This window comes from Phalacrocorax aristotelis, chromosome Z (genome assembly GCF_949628215.1).
Source record: "Phalacrocorax aristotelis chromosome Z, bGulAri2.1, whole genome shotgun sequence".
Taxonomy (NCBI): domain Eukaryota; kingdom Metazoa; phylum Chordata; class Aves; order Suliformes; family Phalacrocoracidae; genus Phalacrocorax; species Phalacrocorax aristotelis.
The window spans coordinates 449,887-474,309 of record NC_134311.1 but is presented as its reverse complement, the minus strand read 5'-3'; the positions used below and the strand labels follow the sequence as shown (position 1 = coordinate 474,309).

The 24,423-nt window shown below is 42.8% G+C and overlaps 1 protein-coding gene across 2 annotated transcripts in view; it reads left to right on the top strand.

Moving 5' to 3' along the window:
• Positions 1-24,423, top strand: part of ZCCHC7 (zinc finger CCHC-type containing 7) — a 122,869-nt gene that overhangs the window by 65,323 nt on the left and 33,123 nt on the right. For both annotated transcript variants that reach the window (XM_075078314.1, XM_075078315.1), the window contains exons 5-7: positions 17,552-17,595; positions 18,797-18,922; positions 20,496-20,666. In XM_075078314.1, the coding sequence (XP_074934415.1) occupies positions 17,552-17,595; positions 18,797-18,922; positions 20,496-20,666 (341 nt within the window). The remainder of the gene's footprint in view (positions 1-17,551; positions 17,596-18,796; positions 18,923-20,495; positions 20,667-24,423) is intronic.

Sequence of the window (24,423 nt, the reverse complement as noted above, 5' to 3'; positions counted from 1 at the left end):
TTGTAAAGAAAGGAAAATGTTCTTTAGCTGTAGTGTGAAAAAAACCTATGCTGGCAAGCAGTTGCACTGTAATCCTTCGCAATATGCTACCAGGTAGATGTGCCCCATTTTGGCATTTTCATGGGGCCAATCTGCTTCCTTCCCTAGCCTAATTAGATTTTGGGGTTAGAAATAAGGTCTGCTCCCAGAACTCGTTGTGGTTCTTTTAAGGACTGTTTTGTGTATGGTTTTTCCGCTATTGTTTCTCATTTCTGGTCACTTTTACTGCTTCAGTATATTTTTTTTTTCTGGAAATAGAGTCCCTGATGATCCCTTCTGCTGCTTCACTCTACAGAAGTCCCATCTGTTTGGCTTCACGTTCTTCAGTGGAGACATCTTCTGCGCTGAGGCACTCCCTGACTCTCCCCTTATGATAATCACGTAGTATTTACTGCCCCGTACCTTGGGCAGACGCTCCTGGAGCTGCGTTACTTTCTGTCTCGCGGGGGGGCACAGCTAGGTTCCCAGCTGTTCGTCTTTGTTGCTGAGAGCACTGGCCAGGAGGCTGGTCCCTTCTGCTGAGGTTAGGCACGGATGGTGGGAGTAGTGGCACTCTGCTCTTCCCCATGCTCCCGCTCCCTGCCGCCACGCTTTTGGAGCCACTCGGACGCTTGCCGGTGCTGACCGTTGATTTCAGGCTCAGAGGCCGTGTTACGTGAGGACACCCCATTGCTACTGCAAGTCTTTTCAAGCTGAAAATTTAACAGATTAGTACTGTCTCTTTTTGACAAAGATGCTCTGCACGCTCAGAAAAGCAGATAGTGTTTTAGTATGTGCTTTGGAAACAATCCTCTCACACAGCAAATTATGTAGGTTTTCTGTAGCCAATGTTGTTCTTGTCATTCATGTTTTGTATCCTACTGCCTTTAAAGTTAGCTTGCATGGCTGAGGTTAAGATATTTTACAAGACCCTTCTGTAGGAAGCAGTCTGTCTTTACAGTAACTTCTTGAGTATCCTTGGTGCCTTTCCTCTCCACAAAATTCAGTTGAAAAACCATAGGTAGCAAATGATATATCCACCATTCTTGTCAATGTCATGGCCTTGTGTCATGATGCTGAAAGGTATCTCCTCAAATTATTGTTCTCCAGTAGTTGTTTCTTTCGGAGCAGGCCTCTTGTATAGCTATTTGTTGAACTGTGTACCTACTGAATTAGTCAAAGACCTGGCTAAAACCATTTTTTTCTTTTCCTCTTTACCCCTCCCCCAAACTTGCTTTTGTTATGTATTGGCTTGCTAATCCTTGTGTTGAGCAGTATCAGACATCACCTTTCTTGGGGGCACTTAGTCCACTCTTCCGCTTTCTTTGTCAAAGGGCTCCCTTAATAGGAGAAGTCAACAGGGAGGACAAAAGGGATTGAAAGTTGTATTTAATCGGGGTCAGAGAGGTGGTGTTCAGAGTGACGGGCCCACAGGCAGGCTGGCCTTTTATGCTTTCCGACGCAGATGGTCCCAAAGCATTCAGCTAAGTGAAGAGAAAGCTGCCCAGTGAAAGCTATTGTAGGGCAGCATCGTTACAGTTGAGAAGGGTTGCCAGGGGTAACTGGAGAGTATCACCAGCATCCTGTGATCACTAGTCTGTGCCATTGAAAACCTTAGACCGAGGATCGTTCTGGGTCCCTTGGCATCCTGATGCTCCCTGCATAAGCAGCAATATCTTATGCTACCTTTTTAAAATTTAATATCATTATTTTTACTTTGAGGCACATAAAGTGTAGAATGATTTGCATTTCTTAATTTCAGAATAGCCACCTTCTGCAAAGGGTACAGCCACTTGCTTTAGAACATATTGCTTTTCTTCCCCTGGGGAACAGTCTAATAATATTTGAACTTATTAAGATAACACTGTGTTTACAGAAACTTAATTTTTAAAAATTTGTCTGAGTGCAAGAATAGCTGAATTCAAAAAAGAGAAGGAAAAAAAGGAGGTTGTGTTATTCAACACGAATAAAGCCTGCAGGCATTTGCGAAAGCTTTGGAAACTCTGCTCAAAATAACCCAGAGGGATTGCTACAGTACCTTCTTTGGTTGAACAAATAGTATATGGCAGCAGGTAAAACACATTCCTGATAAAATAGTGGAATGCCGCTTTTTTTTTTTTTAAAACAGAAACCCTAGTGATTCTTTGATGAAACCACAGGTGCTCAAGGTGATAACTGTACCTTCAGTCTCACGTGAAATGCCATTTGAAAGTGCAAATACGAGCGTGAACCTTGAGGAGGTCAGCACAGAAAATGAAGTGGGGAGCGAGCAACCATCCCTCCGCGTGTGCCCGCAGCAGGGTCCCCAGCGGACAGCACCCCTGGGCGCCCACGCCGAGGGGCTCCAGGCCCTGCCCTGGGCTGGAGCTGCACCCCGCTGGCGTGGCCGGGCGGGCGAGGGGGCTCCCCCGGTGCCGCCTGCGGGGAGCAGGGAGCCCTGGGGTGGGTCTGGAAGGGATGGGTGCAGGGCCAGCTGTGCTGCCCGGATGCCCAGGGCATCTTCGGCCGGCGGATGGTGCTGGCGCTGGGGCTCCTCTCCTCTGGCAGGGAAGTGACAGGCAGAAGTAGGAGGTCACGGTCCAGCCTTTGCTTTGTCATTTGCGTTCTCTCACAGTTAGTCACGAGAGCGCAGTCCTCTGCAGTGTAACGTGGAAGTGTCATAACGCTGACGTTTGTGCAACGTCGGTCATACAGAGGGAGTCCTCGCGCCGGTTGCTGTACACCTCAAAGTTACGGGGCGTTTAAACAAAATCGTCGTGTGCGCTTCATAAAGCAATTGGAGATTTGACTAAAAAGTTAGCAATTTTGGATGTTTCAACGCATTTGTACGTTTTTAACAGTGCAAATATTGTCTATGGTTAAGCAGCTCATATTTTCCCCGTGTTTGTTTACTGCTGCCGGCCACCAAGATACTGTGATCTAAGCATTCCCTTTGAAACAGGTAACAATGGTGGCACTCCTTATGGACTTCTTGGGCCCTGGGTTCTTCACACTCATTGCTTTTTTGTGTGGTGGCAGGGAGTGATGTTATGGGTAAAAGTAGTATGTGGAAGAATTGTGTGTCGTTTTCCTTATGGCACTGTGGGATTGCAAGGAAAAGGAAGGTTTTGCAGGGTTTTATAATGGCGAGCAGCCTTGGAAGTCAAAGTATAACCTTCATTATAATGAAACGTAGAAATAATGAAGGCTGGAGGCAGGTACACAATTCAAAGAGCATGTCATCAGAGACAATGGCAAAAAAGGAAACGAGTGTTTGTGCAACTCCTTAGATATGTTGTTTTCAAACGACCAGTTAATTTATCATTCTTTATATTTCCAAGAGAGGGAGGCTAGTAGTGCATTCCCTTCGCAGATTAATAGTAAGTACTTGGCCCATGCATTTTCTTAGATTTTTAATGTTGCTGGTGAGTGATGTAATCTGTCTTGTTTAAATAATTTGTTTACTTGGATGCATTTAGGTTCAGTAGGTGGCTAACCAGTTTAGTACTGTATATTCATTTTTTAAAATAATTTGAAGAGTCTTACTGGGTAACAAATTGCAGATTATCTTTCCCTTACACTTAACCTTTGCAATTCTGTTAAAAAAAAAGTAATAATACGATCACATTTTTCCTGCTGCGTCATTGAGCTATTGTTCTCATATGAACACAGGATACTAAAGCAAATATAAAAATAATTCATTTCAGATATACTGTCTTCACATTTTCTTGAAAATTAATAGATTATTTTCAAACTCGTGCAGTAGATGCAGAATATATGTCTGAATTCAGTTGTATTGGATCTTCTGAATCACTGGCTTACAGTAAAAGGGGGGACAAACTCCAGCATCCTGGCATTTTTTTTATTGCAAATATGTCAAGGACTCAAAGTAAAATTATTACCAGACGTCATAACTGCCATCCAGAAGTGATAATGTTTTAGCAGTTTCCTGCCTCTGGTCTTGCCTTCGTTTTAGGAGGTTGGTATATGGGAAGAATGTTGTAGGTCTGTTTTTTAAGTGGTGATACAAATATGGATTATTTTTTCTAAACCACATGCACTCAACATCAAAGCCAAACCTTGTGGCCATTCACAGCCGTCAGAACTAGGCGCGTGTGTGAAATGGCTTTAGTGCCAGCTCACGTAGTCATTGTGTGTTGGCCTGTGCCGCACACTTGTGCCGGTGCCTTTCTGTTAGTGGTGTGCTGAAATGCAGTGCCTCACCAAGGCAGGCAGTGCTGGCTGCAGTCCCTGCTCTGGCCAGTTGCTCCAGCAAAAACACCTTCTGCAGCCAGTTTCTTTTAGGCTCAGGTGAAGACATCTGGGGCTTGATCCACTACCAAACCACCAGTGCTGGCAGCAAACCCCTCTGTGCTACCGCGGTGTCTGAGAAGCCCACACCAAATGAAACCTGCCCAGTGTGGATGTTATTCCACTGCGAAGATGTGACCAGAAGACAGGACTGCTGTGTGTCGATGGAGAGCCTCTGCAAATGCCAGGGTGGCCGCTGGCCAGTGCCCTGCGCGTGCTGGTTGATGGCCAGCCAAATTCGGGGCGTAGATGCGCGTCACCTTTTGCCTTCTCCCCTAAAGTCTAGTTGGTCTTTTCTCAAGTTGTGTGTTTTGTGCTGCCATCTCAGTTCATGAGCATCTCTTTGATGTTTGCCCGGTGTTTCCATTTCCCTGCTCCTCAAGACTATGAGAACTTAGACTGATCTTTGCGAGATCTGTGGTGGCTTCGCCTCCCAGTGCAAAGTCTGTGCCCCGGTGAAGGATTCAGAGCATCCGACGTGGCATTTTATTGCTTTTCTTGTCTCCTTCCTCTGTGCTTACAGCCTAGTGAAAGACGGTGGGAGTAAGAGAGAGTGTCTGTATTATTTGTTTTTAAAGGAGAGATGAGCTACCACACTGCTCAGGAAATTTGGTTGGTTGCACATTTTAAATGAGGCATTGATAATTTTTTTCAGCGATAGGACTCATTTTTTCTGAGTGTTGCTAGGTAGAAGCAGAATCCGCTCTGCAACCAGCCCTTTAATCGATTCAGGCGTCCCTTGCTCTTGTCCAGACGAAGGGGGAAAACCTGAATCAAAGATTTCAGAAATTATTGCCCTGACTTGCAATATGGAAAGTATATTCAGTAAGTTTGCGCAGTAGAATCATAACTACTGCATTGACCAGGGTAAGGGATTTTCACCTGAGGTATGTTGGCTAAACTGATTAGATTTTTTAGTCTTTATCAGAAAAGAATGACTTAAATCACAACTTCAAGTATGTTTCAGCTTTCTCGGATTAATACAAACATTTAAGTCCTACACATGAAGTTACTGAGCTGCATTAAATAACTGCATATTTGAAAGAATACTAGTGTTTAAAAATCAACATTGAAACAAACAAAAAAAAAGCTTTAATCAAACAAAACACTATAAATAAAATTTTTAAAAATTATAAGTGTTAAGTGCATAACAGGTTCCTACAGGAACAGTAAAAAGTTGAAAGTTGCAGTACTTTAATTTCAGGTAGGAAGAGTTTGTGTACAGTACACCTTCCAGTTATATTAATGTCAGGAAAAAGTGCATTAAATACCTTAAAGTGCTATTGTAAAATAATTGTATGCATCTTAACTACTCAGTACTTCTGTTGTCTGATTAATTTTCAGCAAAGGCTTGTTAAACTCTCAGAATTTAAATGCTTAAAATCAAATGTAGACTCGTGAGCTCTACTTGTCCCCATGTAACTATTTTATATCTTGAGTGCATCAACACAGGCTGTGGAAGTGCTTGAGCAGCATCCACCAGAGTTAATATGGTGCTTAACCTTTCGGGCACTTCTTCCCTGATCTCATGTTTATTCACCCTCAGTTATACATCCAAATGGACAACTTGCATTTTTTTTCCCCCAATTATTTTTTCATAGAACGGGACACTTGAATTCGAGTACAGATTGGTTGAGGTACAGTTATTAGGGCAGTAACCACATCCAGCGCAAACTATATTTATGCTTAATTTCTAAGTAGAAAGTAGAGCACAGGATACATTATCTATGCCTAAAAGCACCATGGTTCTACTTTAATGCTTGTTGATCATTGAAACTTGGTTAGCAGTGCATTCAGAGCGTAAGTATTGCTATTGTCTGATTGCAGTTCAGTGAAACAGGGCTGACTTTTCCTCTGACTTCTACACATCCACACTGTTACCAGTGATGCATAAGTTCAGCATCAGATGCCTTCATTTTTGGTGTCAGTGTTTTGGAGTAAATCCCAGTAAAATGCTTTAACCGGTCCTCGGGATCTTAAACAAATTTGGTGTCTACCTTTCAGAATCCAGTGATCCTGGGTTATTCCAACAGGCAACTTCTTACCTCCCTGGCTGGAGAATGCTGAGCAGCCCTCCAGTTTGTACTGTGCAGCTGCTGAGTGTGTGAGGAGTTAAGTGCATCGCCTAGATAACAGTCTGGCAGCAGGAGCCGGGCTGGCCAGTGCCGGCAGCTCTCTGAAGCCTTGCCAGAACTGTGGCCAAGGGGCTGTTGCCCAGAAAATAATTTGTTCATTGCATCCTTTGCACTACGGGACTTGAGGGTGCTGATGACATCATTTCCAACATGCTTCCCTTGCATGCTGTGTGGTGGTGCTTTGGGAAGGGGTGCAGTTATCAAGGACCTCAGGTGTTTGAAAAGCTCATCTTACTAGAGAACGTCTGGAAGAAAGTTGTCATTCAATACAGTAGCACAATTAAGATACGCATTGGTTTTGGTAAAAGTGAGAAGGTTTTTCCTATTGCTGTGGAAAGAAACCAAAACCACAGAGACAAATACTCAAAGTGTAAACAACTACCTCTGTAGTATTTTATGAGGTGCTTTTGCCCCAGGTGTTCAAGTGTCAATTGCGGTTATGCTGCATCCTCCTCTGGAGTCAAAAGACTCCAGCTTTTCTGCTGAAAGAATGAAAGACAGCACGTGTACTAAATATACGTGATTTTTTAAAGGTGGGACCTGAGGATCTGGAAAAAGCCCGGTGTGAGGACTTCCAATTTTTTGATTCATCGCAGGCTTTTGTAGAGAAAATTGGCTCACCCTCTTTCTTTGGCTGCTAGTAAAAGCCATGGTGTCGTGCAGGGGTCTCCAAACGTTTTTGAATACACACTCCTATAGAAAGTAAAAAAGGATAACAAAAAGATTAAGTAAACATTATTTTAAAAATAATTTTTATTTATTAATTGTACAAAAAATATTTTCTTCCTGTGCTGCAGTGGAGCATTGTCCAAACCCCGAGGGGTGCCTGCACCCGCTGTCGAAACCGCTGCGACAGCGTGTGCGGGAAATAGAGATGCAGTCAGGGGTCTCAAATTTTTTTTTCCCCTTGTACCACTGAAATATTTTTAACTCAGCAAAAATTGAATTCTCATTGAGAATTGTTATCTGCTGATTATGAATAGAGACCACATTTCATTTCTCCCTCTCTCACTTTTCTTTGGAAAGAGGAGGAACGAGAGTGACATCTTTTCTGCTGTGGTCCTTGTTGCAAGGACTAAACTGTTCTAGCCGGTGAGAATTAGTAGCTCTTTAGGAAGGACACTTCATTTTTCATCATCTGACAATTTTGCCTCTTAGTATGGAAATTATGTGTTTCTGGAAGACTCTGTATTTTCTGTTCCAAGCAGAAGACTGATGTTGAGAAGTAGTCCATCCTAGTTGTTTTCTGTTCCCAAGAAAAGGATGTCTTTGTCGTGCTGAACAAAATACACCAAAAAATAAGGACTGAAAAGGAAAAGGACACTGTGTTCTTTTGACTTCTTTGCTGCATTTCGATCTCTGCCCCTCAGAGTCCAATGATTCCCGGGGCCCCCACAGCAGGTTAGTGCTGTTTGGTGCTTTGATGTTTGAAGCGTCTGCAGAGCTGCTTGGTGGGTTGAGAGCATCTTTGCCAGGACAAACTACAATCTTCCATGACCGTGTCTCTCAGAAGAGCCACTGCACCATCTTGGAGCACACTTAGGAACCATGAAGAAGGTGCTGAGAAGATCTTTCAGCCTCTTCCTGCTGTGAGAGGTGTTTGTGGGTGCGTGCCTTCAGATACGGACCAAAGAATCTGCCTTTGTGGCAGCAAGGTTGTAAAAGCTCAGGAAGACCAAAATTAGAGCAGAGTGTTAACACTGGCATTTTCTTCTCATAATATAACTACGTGCTGTCAGGCATCCTCTGCTGCATCAGCGCTTGTTACCGCTTACTGTTAAGAGTGCTGTGTTACTGGGTCACCTCTCATGTCTCATTTTCCCGGCAAGTGCGAGTTTGAAGAACATTTAACGTGGAGGGGCACTGGAGTGCCCAGTGTGCTGTTTGTATTCCTCGTGCCTGGCAAATGGGGAGGTTTCCTCAGGTACGCCTTCTGATTTATGGGAAATCCATGGGGTGATGTTAGTTCCTGTTCCTGAATTGTAGAAGTATTCCTTTCAGTATGAATATTTTCCAAGAGCTCCTACATGTGTTTCCTATTCCATCTTTGCTATAATCCTCAGGAAGATCAAAAGAGGAACTAGGGATATATCCAACAGGATTTCACCCGTTCCAGGTCCCCGTATTAGCTTTAGCTCAAACCTCAGTTCTGCCGTCAGAGTAACACAAACTCCTGCATCTCGGTTTTGATCAGGCTTTTGGGGACTCCTGTCATCTGGAGGTAATGACAGGGTAAACACCTCTCTTGCATTCTGTTCTAGTGTCATTTTAGGTGGCTCTTGACACATTTGAGCTCTGTGCTAACTTTGAAACCTGTAAACCTTGTTGGTAGCATTGTGCCTCAGTACAAGGGTGTTCACATTTCCAGCTGTATCTTTACAAGTGTGGAGGGCTTTCCTCCTTCATATCTGTGAAGCTGCCACATGATGTTTAATATTTCAAAACCTTGAAAAGCTGTAGCCATGGTCTAAGTCCAGTTGTGTTAACAATTTATAAATTGCTGCTCTTAAGAGCAGCAGGAGTGCCAAATCAGAATCAAGCCACGATGTCTAGTCGTTATATTTTGTTCTCTGAAGATAGGTTAGACACTGCAGCATTCATTTGAATGCTCCCAGGAAAAGAATGTGAAAGCACGGAGAACTGCCACCTTCAGAGCTGATCCAGCATGACCACCCTGGGTCTGCCTCATCCTGGACCCCCCGTGGTGGTTCCTCCTGTGTTTCAAGATCTGTTTTCTTCCACATCACGTGTGGGAGTCTGGTCAGACCTTGAAGGTGGGAGGGAATTGTCAGAACTAGGATGGTTTACTTGCTTTTGCCCAGTGGGCCAGGTTATCAGCATGAAAGAAAGTTGAACTGAAACTCTAGCCCATACCCAAAGACTGGTGGTTAGCCTGTGTTGAAATGTGAGGGTTTTTTTTTAATGGGTTAAAGATTTTTTGAATTTCAGAGCAAAATTAGAGGCAACTAAGAGCCCCAATTAAGTTTTACAGCTATTCATCTACATCAGTGTTCTTCAAACTGAGGAATTTAGTTCCGTGTTTCACCCTAATGGCAGCAACAAAAGAGCCATGCTGTTTTCATAGGGTACAGCTGACGGTTAATGGTTTTAGGTTTGTGATTCAGTTGAAGCGTTAATGAATGATTTCCAAGGAGCTTTAAATCCAGATACTGCTCCACTGTGGGGAGAAGCATAATATTGTTGGCACTTCTCTTACACAGCTTCTAGGCACAGCGACTTTGCCAGATCAGACACCAGAAGCCTCAGTAGAATAAGGCTCCATGGACTTTGTTCCTTCTTCTGTATCTCCTTCATTCTGTATTGGTGGAAAAAGATGCACTATGTTGCCAAAGTAGACTCCCAATATGCAACTGTAGATTTTCTATTAAATTATACCAGAGAAGTGAAACCACGGTACTCTTCAGGCTCCGGTCTTAGCCATAAATTGAGTACCATTTTGGCTGACTATGTGAAGGAATCTGTACAAATCATCAAAACAAAGTGTATCTATTTGTTAGGCTTCTGAATCTAATTGTTAATATTGATAACTGCAATAGATACCACTTTTCAAGGGCTGATTAAGAGGTGCAGATTCTGCGTGGTTGTACAGCTGCCAGAGCCTCCGTCTTCCCTTATGACGTTCTTCAATGAAGTGTTGTATCGCCACTGACAAACTCAGCTGCACTATAACGATGACCTAAATACAGAAATAGTCTTGGTGATGTTGAAGTTGGTACCACAGTATCGATTCTTGGCATCCTATTGACCCCATAAGAAATTTCAGAATATGACTTCCACTAGAGCTAAACCCACGCAGACCTTCCAGTCTTCCATGCCAGGACCTTGGCCATACTGCCCAAGCTCTGCCGGCGGTCAGTCCTGCGCAGGCTGGTGGCGGGGGAGGCTTACAGCAGCCTTCAGTCTGATACTGGAGTGAATACTACAGGCATGTTGTCAGATGAATGACACTAGAAAATGAAAATTATTATTCCTATTTTGAAATTATAATTTTATCTCAAAACAGGTTTTTTAATTAATAACCTGGAACAGTCTGAGGCCATTTTTGGCAGTAATCTATCCTGAAACTTCCCTTTATTTTGTGACTGTATTTTTGATTTTATCTCTGTATGCATTTTTTCACATCTAATTCTGAGTTAGCGTTTATTATTTTTCTCTACAACAAGAATTGCTGGAATCTGAAAGGTATTTAAGACAACTTAATCAAATAGCTAAAAAGGCTTTCTCTTCAAAGTAATCTATTATTCCTTTTTCAGTCATATAGGAAATAGTCAAAAAGTGAATTCTTGATGCACCCAATGAGAACAATAGGTTTGTGTTCAGTCTTTCCTTCTCTAAATTAGAAATCACAGTATAGACAATGGAATTTCTAAATCATATATTATACCTTATTCTCTGGTGGGAATAAAATGTTCATGTTTGCCTCCTTTTCTCTGTTTAACTTTGACTGCTGTGAACACTAGGAAGAATAACCCCGCAGCTTTTCTTTCTTTATTTTCTTTTTTTTAAATCTATTCATTTTATACTTTTCAGACAGATTTTTCCCCGGGGTGAAACAAAGGTTAACTGAAATTTCCTCTGTTGTGTACCTGAACGAATCAGCAGTTTGAGAAGGAAATCCCATTGATGGGCAGAGAGAGTGACAGGCTCTATTTAAAGAATTCCCCCGACTGTGTGGTAGACCAACCATGCCATGAATTTAACTGTTCCTGTGGTCCCCATACTTGTACCCACCAAAAAGAGAGAAAAACCTACTTTGTTCTGCAAATGTTGCGCTAAGCTTTGAAAATCATGAGCCACTGAGTTTTGTGAATTAACTTTACTAGCAGTGGTCAAGACTAAAGGAAGCAGTGTTTATAGCATGAGAGAGAAAACAGAAAATTATGCGCACTTGCATAGTAGAAAAGACACTCGATGTATTTGTGTTTTAACGTGCGTCTGTGTACTTTAGCAGTTTAATAGTATACGTATTCCTCAAGAATATGGTTTACAGACGTATGTTATCTTTTGCTTTATTCACTGCACGTTTTTATTCCTACTTAGTGGATGGAACATCTTATACACAGCCGCAGGAATATATGGAGTTGAGGTAGATGCGAAAGGGCATGCACTTGGAAGACGGTGCAGGTTTTGTTGTTAGAGAAGTTGTGTAGCAGTTCTGCTGCGCAGAAGAGAGGTACGTGGCCGAAATGCCGTACCAGATGCCTGACGATTGATAAAAAGGGGCAGTATTTGCTAACATCTGGGTGATTTTTGTATTTGTTAATATCTGCTTTAAATATCAAAAGTGCGCATCTCTGCTTGGTTAAATGCTCTTAATTCGCATGTATTAAACTTCATGACCTGTGAGTCTTCCTGAGAACTGCAGCTCTGGCCCTGCAGCGGGCCCCAGCCAAACATGCTGCCTGGGGATTATAAGTACCATGTCGCAGCCCCCAGCCGTCAGACTTTTCTTCTCTGGCAGTGACGGTTAAGTCTTCTCCCATGGGTAATGGTTGCTTAAGTTTGCTTAAACTTACTTTAATAGGTCTCGGTTTTGGTTTGGGGTTTTTGTTTTTGTTTTCACTTATGCAGGACTGTTCAGAGGTGTATTTTTTTTTCTTTTTAAACTCTGATATGCTTTTGGCCAACGCTGCCTTTGCTTCAGTCAACTTCTTACATTTTAATTCATTTTAAAATGGGTTTAGTTTTGTTGCTTGTTCACTGACGTCTTTCCGATATTGTGATGCTTTTCAAAAGCATCATGATGGATCAGATAACAGTTGCTAAAAATAAAGTATTGCAGGTATTTTCTCACTGACAAAAAACCGTGCCTATTACTGAGCATATATATTTATATGTATATTAGATACCAGAGGGAGGGGCAGGAGGATCTTTCCTTGCCATGAGAAAATGTCTCAGATTGAACTTCTGTCAATGATTACATCGACTCATTTCTCTGTGGGAGTTTATGGATCTCTCTTAAAGTTGTGTTAAAGAGATATTGACAGGTAATCCATTTTAACAGCAGGTGTCTTGTTTTCAAGCAAATCACCTTTTTCTCACCAAAGCAAAGTTGAGAAATCCCGAGAAGCCTCTAAGGAAAATACTGCAGTTGATCCCATTCCTTCTGCGCAGGGGTTAGTTCAGGTAACTGGGTGATGCAGAGGGGGCTTCACCCGCTGTGGCTGCTGTGCGTCTCCTGGCCCTGGGGTACCCTGCAGGGTGCTGGGAGAAAGCTGGGACTGCAGGAAGCCAGGAGTCCGAGATGTGGGCCCGTGACTGGTCTCTCAGGACAGTGCTCTGAGATCCCCTGGCTGCACAAGGGGCCGTGCGGACCTGCGGTGCCCCCCCTCCAAACAGCGATGATTCGGAGCCCGCGCACCTGAGCTGCGCTGTGCCTGGATGCAGCTTGACTAGGCACGTCGGGCAGCATCAGCAGGACTCGCTCCTGCTTCAGTTACCCTTCAGTGGCTGTAGAGCAGGCATCATTTGCTTCAAAAACTTCTGGTGGCATACGTGTGTGTGTGTGTGTGTGTGTATACACCCCTCATATATACCTATGGGTACCTGGAACACACCTTGCTTCGAGAGAAGGTTGGGTAGTGCATCCTAGTGCGTAGAAACCTGAACTCCTGTGCTCTGCACAATCTGGTGTAGAGAGGCATCTCGATTTCTGCTCTGGGACGCTGCATCGTTGTTATCCCTTCATACTTCCGTTCCTTGTTTTTTGAAAGAACACAAAAAACGTGAAGCTCGTTATAGCAAATTACGTTACAATGTGACTTGAATCACTTTGCTTTAAACGTAAACAGGAATTTTCAGATATACGTGAAATGTCAGAATGTGAAATTATTACAGATCTAGATCATTGGTAGGGGTTTAAGGCTTATCATTTAAAAATGTTATTCGTTACTCCAGTAGCAGCTAGAAGCTGTGTCCTGACATGCTAAATACTGTTCGGAGATATGTCTGAAACAGTCCTTACCACAGAGGTCTTACAGCAGAATGTAATTAGGGTTCTCTATTCTGTAATGTGCTATATTAATTAGCAGTCAAAATCCAATTTTTAAAGCCCAGCTTTGAAACGTATTTGCCCTTCAGGCCACATATCGTACCGTCACAGCTTGAAGCAGCCTGTCTCTGTGAATTGATCGTAAAATAAACTAAATAAAATACATGTCTGCATGTATATTCCAATTAGAAGGAGGGGGAGGGGGGGACCACTTGCCTTCCCCTTTTAGAAAATTCAGTGTTTTATTTCCAAAGCTGAATGTCCAGGCCCTATGGTAAAATGAGGTAACAAAATAAACCGCTTGCAGGCTGAACTTGCACAGGGACCAGGGACCCGTTTTCTCCCCGTGCCGATGAGTGAAGTGAAAGTGTGACTTTCGGTGGGGTCAAAATCTGTGCCCTGCCTTGCTGGGGCAGGCTGCTCAGCCGCTGGGATCATCAGTGGTACGGCAGATAAGGAAATCTTCTGAACAGTTTATTGTTTGTTCTCAGTCAGATTTTTGTTCCTCCAGGCAATTTCAGGTTTTGACTGCTGGTTGTTGTTCTCCCGCCGCCCCTCTTCTCCCTTTCTGGAATGAAAGAGGGAAGGCTCGAATGCACATTGAACAGTGGTCCTAAATCTGGCTTCATCATGAGCGCTGCTTGGCAATTTACATTCGCATGCTGGTGGAGGGGTACATGTGAATCTCAATGGTCTGTTAAAATTTTTCTTTAAATAAAAGCAAAGCTGTTGCTTACCATTCATCCTATTGTACAGGGGCGCAGGAGAGCCAAAGTGTAATAGTTTATAAAGGAAGAACCTTGCACAGAGCTTCCATTTTCATCTAAACGGTATTTTGCATCCTGTCTGTCTTTTTTTCTGGCGTCTTCTTTCCCTTCTCTTCTTCCCTGTTCTGCGATTTGACAAAATCATTTTTTCACAGTATAAATACAAGAAGTTTATGTGGCAAGGTCGGTTGTATTTTTTTAGTTGAAGTCTAGAAACTAATCTTAGAAAGGAGATTGCTTTTAACAAATGAAGATGAGAAAGAATAAAAGCACAAATTTGTTGAAGATGTTCTGGGAGGATTTTATTAATACACTGTGAAAACCCATAGGATGTTTCAAGTCATGTAAGTTTTGTGTGTGCAACTTCTCCACAGAAACGGGAAAGTCTTGACAGAGGTTATTGGAATAGTTTTTGAACTGCTGCTTTCTTAAGGGTAAAGTACTCATAGCCCCATTTCTTAAGGCATAAATCCACCCTGTGTGTGTGCGTGTCTGTCTGAAAAAGGGATAAAACACTTTAGTGTTGTACTGGCTCGGCCTTGGAAAACATCAGGGGGCAGGTTTCGTTGCACCAGTCTCTGCTAACTATGGAAACTTTCGGTAATTAGCATACAGATTTTATGTCTGTGCTTTGACCAAAATCACCTCTCAGTCCCAGGAGGGGGTCTGAGGCTGCTGGTTGGGCTTGTGGGGTGGGGGAGCATCGTCCTTGGCCATCCGAGGTGGTGAGGGGCACCAGCTGCCACCCGCCCCAGGGCTGCGAGCTGAGCCACCACCGTGTCCTCAGGGGAAGAGCCTCTCCACGTGTGAGGCCCCAGACCTGTCTCCTGCGCGGCTCTGAGCATCCAGGAGTGAAAGCAGATGATGGGTGCTAAGGCCAGGGAGAGTGGGTGCGAAGGAGCCTTCAGCCCGCTGATGGGATCGCTGCTGGAGGACGAGCGAAGGGCAGCGCGGCTGGTGGGAGGTGGAGCGGCCGGAAAGGCAGCGCAGAGGAACCCACAGCCACCCAGAGACTGGAAGTGCCTGTTGCACAAGTCAATGCATCCAAATAAGCAAGCGAAATCAGGGAGTGGGGATGTATTTGTCAGCTCGAGCAGTCACTGTCATTTATTTCACAATCTAGTCATAGGCAAAATACTGTGGTCAGCGAGAAAAATTGTTGCAGCTTTTTCTATGTCTCTAAACCAAAATTTCAGGTTGGTTGAAGAAGCATAACTCTTCCTGCATATTTCAGTCTGAAGAATTTATTGTAAGCAAAAACAAAGCCTTATGCATTCTGTTGTGAATTAGACGTAACTTTTAGGCCATGAAACGGGTTTAATAAAGAGAGATTTTGTTGAAATATTTCATTCAGCAGTAAAGCTTTTGTATTTACTTTGGGTTTGAGCAGTTTTAGTTTCTAGCGTTAGGAATATTTGAATCATTGTGTCATGGTTTTCCCCTGCGAAGCAGGGGATTTTGACAGTGAAGCAGAGAAACTTAGTCGGTTCGTCCTCAGGAAGGACGTGCCTAATGATTAACAGCAGTTAATTCACCGGTAATTCTGATCTGTAGCCTGTCAACCATTCCGCATGTGCATTTCTGTGAAACACGGCCCTCGGCCGATTGCCAGGGCAGAGTTTTGAATTACAAATATCTTTTTCTTTATGAATGAATTTCCCTAACAGGCTTCCAAGTGATAAATAATGCACTCAAACACGCCAGCGCGTTTCTTTACGTTCAGCAACGAGCACCACAAGGCCTAACTTTCCCTTGGGCATAGGCACGACTCGCCTCCGCTGGGGAGAGCTGCCGCGATGCTGTCCCGTGACGGTCTCCAGGGGTGCGGCCGAGGTACTGCCTCTCCTTCTGGTGGCCGCTCCCTACCCTGGGTGACGTGCGAGTGAAGGACCCGTTGGATACCTGTGTCTGAGCCCCGGCTGTGCCGGCCGCTGTGCGGACTGTGGGCTAGGTCGGGCACATCGCTCAAATCGCTTCACAGGCAGACCAGTTAATTCGTTACTGCTGTCTCCATGGCGGTCGTCAGCGTTGTGGGCATTAGTGAGTGTTGCAAATAGAAATATTTCAAATTGATGTTCTGATCAGAGCAGACAGGATTAACCCCAACTTTTGGATGAATAACAGCAGCAAGAAGGTATACCCACTGTACATCTGAGTGGCGTACCTTGCGTCCAGATATCGCATTACACATTTCATCTGAAGCGGCTGACTTTTTCAGTAAATGAAGTGTTAGACATGACATTATAGATGGTACAATTTTAATTTCTAGTCATCTGCCTTTTATTGGAAATGAACAGTACAATCAAAATCAGTTGGGTGCGTTTTTACTGTTTTTTTTACTGTATGTAAATCTTGATGTTGTGATTTGTGTTAATGACACATGTAGATGCTTCAGATTTGGATTGTGGGAGCAGGGTGTGACACTTTGCCTTAAAACTTCTGCAAACTTGCAGGAATAATTTACGCACAAGTTGTAATGGGTTCTGTAAAAGTATAGGTAAGGCGAACACCTCCATTGACATGAATCCTCCCTTAACAATGAAAAAGAAGCTGTGGTGGTACAGCTGTCTTTGCACAGTGAGAGAAGTAAACAGCGTTGACATGCAGAATTTTTAAACAGCTGTAACTGTGTCCCTATTCTTTAGCTTATTGCCTTTAATTTCCTTTTTGATTTTGTCTTTACTTCAGCCAGTCCAAAGGCTGTGAGTGAGAAGGTTATGGTGTGGCAGCTGATAATTTAGTGTGTCGTCCTGATTTATTGCACATTACCAAACCCTGTTCTGAAATAGAGTTACTAGCTTACAGTCTTAGTTCCCGTGGTTATGCATAAAGTCATTTTGGCATGTAGCAGTCAGAAAGCAGTGCTGAAGACAGATTTTGCGAATTTGCAAGGAGGAAAAGTGTATTTTATGCTGTGTGTTAACTTCTTGTTCCATGTGCTCCCACTCTGGCACCCTCTGGACTTGAGCTGGGCATCCCCATGAATGAAGGAAGAGATAATTCAAATGGCTGGAATCAGAAGTTATTGAGTCCCTGCCTCTGAAGAAATTAAATCCTTGCCTGAATTTATCCCGTGGGGGGCAGGATAAGATGGTGGTGTCAAATAAAGTCCACGCAGTAGCTGGACATGTGCTGATTTTAAGGTCAATCAGGTTTGGTGCCAAGCAGGCTGATAGCTTTCCTTCACTGAAGATAAAACTAGTTTCTCTGCTTTGATACATTCAAAGTCTGTTATCAGTTTCAATAAATGCAGTAATCATAATGTTGCATATAATACAGAAATATATTAATGCACATTAAATATAATTAATTTTATTTCTGTTTTTCAGGAGAAGTTGGTGTGGACTGGTCCATCTCTAATAAAGACTTAGAGGTAACACAGACAACCAGATTGATCCATAATCCTTTATGTTTATTAACAAGCAGAGTAAGATAAATGGGATTGAAAAATCCATCTGTAGTTTTTGTGTGGACTCCTTACCGATGTCGTCCCAAGGGCAGGCAAAGCCTGAGCTCTCCCGCAGTAGGAGGATGTTCACTTGGGGCAGGCACACGAGCAGAGCGGGAAGAGGATGCCGGGAATCAGAGCTTCTCCACAGACTGCAAGGAGGAACTCAGCTCTTCCTCCCCAGTCTCTTCAGAGACTGCTAACAGTTTTGTGGCCTCTAAGTCACGTCCCCCCGGGCGGCACTACGAGCCGTCTGTGTTTGGTTAGCCTTCCTGCGCTCCCAGAGGTGGGGCCCCGCTCAGGAGTTGGTACCATTCGGCTGTAACCCGGACTACTCGTGCAAGGTGCCGTAGCACCCAGGAAGAGTAAGCTTCAGCTGTAAGGTCCAGCTCCTTCGGCTTTCCCTTTCCAAGGTTCAGTAAAGCTTACGTAATCAGGTGACATTAACAAACTCTTCCCCTTAAGAGAAATGGTGGGTTTTTACCTCTCCCGTTCACTTGTCCAAAGTTCTATTTCAGTTTTTAACCATTGTGATGTTTACTAAGCAGTGAAGGTTGAAGATGGGATTTTCAATCCCGTCTGCCTATGCAGAAAGTATGTGTGAGGTCACTGGGAGAGTTCTTCCCAGGTTCTCTTTTTCCTTCTTTTTCCTTCTTTTTCCTTTTTAACTCTTTCTTTACAATTGAAAATTGCAGATTTGGTCTAGACTTGTATAGCATTGTACTTTGTCCAAGAAGTTTCCCTTAATGTGTGCAATGGAACATGTAACTTGTGTTTGCAATTAATGTTAGTTATATTTGTATTCTGGGAAAAATTCCAGTTTATCATGAAATGGCGTAGTGAGTAAGTATGTCTTGGCTAACCAAGGGAAACTGCGTTTGTAACTGCCATTTTAAACAGCAAAAAAGAAGGGCTCAACGTGGGAGTTTGAACACAACAATACTTCTAGACAGTGCACGTTTCTCTGTAACAGAATTAGCCAGTTCAAACCCGGATGTGTACTTGTAAAAAGTTAGATTTCTGACTGAACACTACCAGCAGTGACCTTCACAAATTTCCAGTTCTAACAAACTCTAACCTGCAGAACCTGAAATGGTAAAACCATTTTTCTCTTCTTGTCTCCCAGGCACAGATCTCCAACTATGCAAGTGTGAGGCATACCAGTATGCGGTACTACAGAACTGATAAAAATGTTACCTGTAGAAATTGCAGTAGACCAGGTCATTTGTCCAAGAACTGCCCTATTCCAAAGGTAAATGTGACACTTTAATTCCTTGTAGATGCAGCTGTTGTTTAATACTCTTTTGTGCTCGCCATTAAAAGAATTGCTTCAGTGGTTTATTATTTCATGGAGAGGTTGCTCCGGGTTGAGGGATAGCTTGTACAAGATCAGTTTACTGTATAAAATTAGCTGTCTGGTTTGTGGAGGCCATTGCTTTTATTGTTTCTATAAAGGGAAAAAAGTCTGTTGGTATAAACTGAGCAAAACGAGAGTCAAGTAACAATATAGAAACTTTTTTCGTATTGTGAAACTGGTTTTAAGATGTAAAATGTTTTTCAAATATATTTTCAATAAGGAGGACAAAAAGAATCAAAAAATCACCCTTCGTTAATGAGTGAAAGTAGATATCTATGTAATGAACCATGATCGGAATAGTGTTTAAAATTATAGGCGAGAGGAAATTGGAAAAACTTTAAGCAGCTGAGATAGACGCCAATTTTTCAGAAAGTTTGTCCAGGGGTTAGGGTTTAAAAAATCAGTCACTATACTGTCAAGAAGTGGGGGCAGTTGCATGGGAGTTTGGATTTGCCGGTTGCCACAACAATGTCTGCAGAAAGCTCGGACCCTGAGGTTACCCACCGCGTGTAGCCACGTGGTTGTGATGGGCTGACCCTGGCTGGCAGCTAAGCCCCCACCCAGCCGCTCACTTAAGCAGCCCTTTGGGGGAAGGGGGGGAAAGTTGGAAGGGCAAAGGCAAGAAAAACTCATGGCTCGAGATAAAGACAGTATAGTAAGTGATGAAAAACCCCAGTGATGCACAAGCAACCACTCACTGCAGCAGACCGAGGCCCACGCCGTTCCCAAGCAGCGCCTACTTTGGAAGACTTCCACCCCCCAGTTCTGTGGCTGGGCATGACGCTGTTTGGCAGAGATACCCCTCTGGTCCACTGGGGTCCGCCTCGGCGCCCACCAGCCCCTCGCCTACCCCGAGGCTGCTCGCTGCGGGTCAGGCTGGGAAAAAGAGAAAGCCTTAAGCCATAGCTGAACGTTGGCGTGTTATCGAAAACACAGCCCCGTAAGGCTGCTATGAAGAAAATTAACCCTGTCCCAGCCAGAGTGCAGTGGTCTATGGCACAGACCACATTTGCAAACCAGGCCGGTATGTTGTGTTGCATACTGTACATCACGTTCCTGTGATGCAGTTCTGCTTTTCAGCTTTTATGAATTTTAATTAAAAAAACAGTGTTCATACAGACTGCCCAACACTTCTGCTCTGAGGGAAATATACTCTCCAGTTCAATTATTATTTTTGCTGTATTCATGGAGTAAATAACCTGGGCACTAGGCATTTAACAAGTGCTTCTGATGCATGGTCCAAATCAAGAAAGTACAGGGAGTCTGCAGAGCTACAACTTCTAGTTTTACTCTATTCATAGTCTTCCTTCACGTTGATTCCTTGATGCAACAACGTCTCTGCAATTCCTAGTAAGTAGACATTTATCTGGGATGGTTTCTTCTTCATTTCCTTGTTTGATTTTTTTTCTTTCCTTTAGTCTTTTGAAACATTATCACTTAACATAATTCTTTCTTTATTTCTCCATAGAAAGTCCCGCCTTGTTGCCTGTGCGCAGAAAGGGGTCATCTACAGAACAGCTGCCCAGCACGTTTTTGTTTGAACTGCTGTTTGCCTGGCCACTACTTCAGGGAATGCCTTGAGAGAGCCTATTGGAATAAGCACTGCAGTCGCTGCGATATGAAGGGACATTATGCTGATGTGAGTATAGCCCATGGCAAAGAACTCATTCCTTATTGGGTTTGTATCTGTCAGAAATTGAATTTACAGTCTTTCTGTATTTTCTTTCATTTTATATTGTGTGTGTTTGTATAAGCATATGAACATATTGTAGTTAGCCGTTACCTAAGTGTGTCACAGTTTTCATGAAGAATGGTTCAAAGAAAACAAACTGGAGCATTTTAAACACTCAGTGTTTAGCTTATTTTTGTCCAGTTTAGCAGGGTGGTGAAAAATGTCCTCATTTCTCTTGAAAGAAGGGTGTAGGCAGGTTGAAATTAGGAGAAGTGGTATGCTGCAAGCATGTCAGCAAGAGGTAAAGAATAACTCTGATGCTCCAAGGGTCCCAGATCCGTGTTTTTTTCACTATGATTACATATTCATCAATGAAAATATTATTAGAAGTTTAAACTAATGTCTAAATGGGTTTGGGGGGCATTTAGAACTGTGCTGTATTTTACATTGCGGAGGTACTTTGCGAACAAAGTGGAAACGGTACACTTTATTTCTTGTGCAAGAATAGGTGAATAAAAATTTTATCTGACATTAGCTTATAAGGAAGCGAGGCTGCAATTGTATTCACATGTCTTAGCTTAGTTTCTGCCTGCTTTTCAGTAGAGTCCCCTAGCATTTATGAACATGCAAGAAGAAAGATAATGATGGAATTGTCTCTCTACCTCCATATCACTATGGACAGGCCCACCACGTAAATACTGTAAGAGAACTTGTGAAGTAGTGGAACAGTTGCAAAATTGTGACTCTCCTGTTGAGAGGAAAATATTGATAGCAACATTTAATGTCTGGAACCTACTGATGTTTTCTCTTAATCCCATGAGAGCCACACTGCTGTTATCCATCTTCATTACTGTCACTCAAAACCCAACTTTTCTGCTGAGGCCAGCGTAGCTCGCGCAGGATGGGTAGGCACTCTGGCCCGGTTGCCAGTCAACTAGTTCATATTATGTTACATTGCCTTTATGTCACAAGCACCAGAGGGGAAAAAAGTACTTAGTGCAAATAGTAATCTCCGTACCAGACCTAAGAAAACAGCATTTCAGGGGTGTCAGCAAGCTTGCACCCGTATCTGCAGTACAAGTGGTTCTCTCAGGTGGGAATATGGAGGCCCTCCTTTTGTCTCATTAAAAGATTGGATGTTCAGTTTATTCCCCACCAGGTGCTGGCTGCATGCTTCAGGTTGAGCAGCAAAAAGGGAGATGGGTTTCCATTTATTTTATAGGGAGATGCAGGCCTCATAAAACACATGAATTCTGTTATTTTATTTTACTGAGTGTTCAAAGTTGTCTTGCATAAATAAATGAATTACTTTGGCAAGAAAACAGGTATGGAAATATTAAAAATGTTCGAGCACTCTATGTTTTCTAAAAACATGTATCATTTAAACAGTACTGGTATGGAAACACACTCTTCAGGGCATGATCTCTTTTTTAAAAAAAGAAAAAAAAATATTTCTTCAATTCTTCTGAATGCATTTTGAAACTAGTAGAAACTGTTTTGCTCTTGCCAGTCCGCCCAAAGCTGTTGTCACTGCGACTGAAAGTACATCTAAGAAAGATGGACAGAGACTTTTCACGAGGGCCTGTAGTGACAGGGCAAGGGGCAACGGTTTTAAACTAAAAGCAGGTAGATTTAGATCAGGTATAAAGAAGAAATGTTCTACAATAAGGACGGTGAGACACTGGCAGTTGCCCAGAGAAGCTGTGGGTGCCCCATCCCTGGAAGTCTTCCAGGGCAGGCTGGACGGGGCTCTGAGCAACCTGGTCTAGTGGGAGATGTCCCTGCCCACGGCAGGGGGTTGCAAGCAAATGATCTTGAGAGGTCCCTTCCAGCCCCGGCTGTTTTGTGATTTTATGACGCTGCACACTAGGTTAGGTCAGTTCGGTATTAATTGCCAGGAGTTCTGTGTGTGAGTAATGTAATGTCATGCACCACCGCTGCATTCGCTGCAAGAAATCAGAAGATTTTGGACATGAGCATTTAAAATTATTGCAAGTGACATGTAGCCTAAGTAAGAGCTTATATCAATTTTTCAAAATATATATTTATATATTAATAGAAGTGGGTTTTGTAACAGCTCAGAGAATTCACAACTTTTGTTTCATCTTTTAAGAATGACGTACCTCAAAGCTAGACACCACTGGTTTTTAAACTTTCACTTCCTGGATGAATAATTTGATGTCAGGTTTCAGTGAAGGATGAACTCTTTTGGCAAGAATGTTCCACCTCTGAAGGAGGCTCTTATACAAAAGCATTGTTAAATTTTTTTAAGAAAGTGTTGAATTCTATAGCAGTTGTAAGTTTTGTAGAAGAATAAGAGATTGGCAAAAAAAAGCAAAATTTTCAAGGTTAATAACTATATCATTAAAGATCTCTGGGATTACGACCTGGCAGAAGTATATTGCAACAATGTTATTGCTGTATGAGAGTAAGTGATAGTGGAAAACTACACTTGGAAAGGTCTTGTACTCATGTGCTTTTGTTCTGTGTACAAAGCCCTTCCCAGACAGTGTTTAAATGTATGTACTTCTCATACAGACACATAGATAGTGCTGCACGGGATTTTAAAAATATAAACTAGATTAAGGAAATGACTTTGCAGTAGGTCACTTAATTCAGTTTAGTAGCAGGTTCAGGTATCACTGTAATATGAAGATTTGTCCTCATATTTCATAAATACAGGGTAGAGGACTTGCTGTGTTCTTCCTTTAACTTTGCTGTGGCTTTTCAGTGGCAGCAGTGCTTATGCTTTGAGAACTGAAGAGAGAGATAGAAGTGGTTTGAAGGCCTTTGAGTTTGACATGATCTACTAAAATAAAACACATATGAAAATTAAAGTGTGAATGTAGATATTTTTATCCTTTTTTAACCTTGTATGATCTTACGGTTTTACATGTCCCAGAAATTCAGTCCTGTACGTAGCAATTAACATGTTATGCAATTCTTTTTCTCAACTTAAAAGCAACTTAAACACAAAAAAGGTGAAGATAAAAGGCAAACTGTGATAACAGCAGCATAAATTCCTACTTCATTTTGTATCTAAAGATGTGGCTTAAATGTTTGTTATCCAAATATACCCGTTCGATTCCCCTGAAAGCTATGGGTTTTTGACATTCAGAAGTATTTGAATCTCTCTCTAAATGTCTCCTCCCTGCCTTTACTTCTTCTGTTTGGTCAAAGAATGGCAGAGATGCTGAAAGGCCTTCTCCTCCCTTTTACTGAATACAGAAGTTTATCTGAGTGACTCTTCTACCTGGTGAAGCTTATGTTCCGTAATCTCTGTCATTATATTCAGTCCCATACTGCAGAATCGTGGCATAACTGAGCTTCGGTGGGAGGTGTGACCCTGCAGCTTAGCAGTCAGACATGAGAGACTCCTTTTCACGTCCTTTCTGAGTGTCATTTCCAGGCGAGGGGAAGAGGACTCTGCGTTGGACTATTTGTGCGTCCAGCCCGCTGCTGCTGAAGATGGCCTGGTGCCGCCCCAAGCGTGAGGCGTCAGGGAAGCAAATCTGAGAGTTTGGTACAGGCTCACCATAGACAATGGTATTTGGGATGTGGAAATGAGGCCCAGCCCCTTTGGGAGTTTACTATTTCTTTTGGTATTTGAACGTTAGAAATTTAAATTTGGTCTTCCTCTTCTAGCTGTACTTTTGCTGATAGCTAACATGTACACAGCGCCGTTAATTTAAAGAACATGAGTGGCGTCTTTCTGCACCCCCTT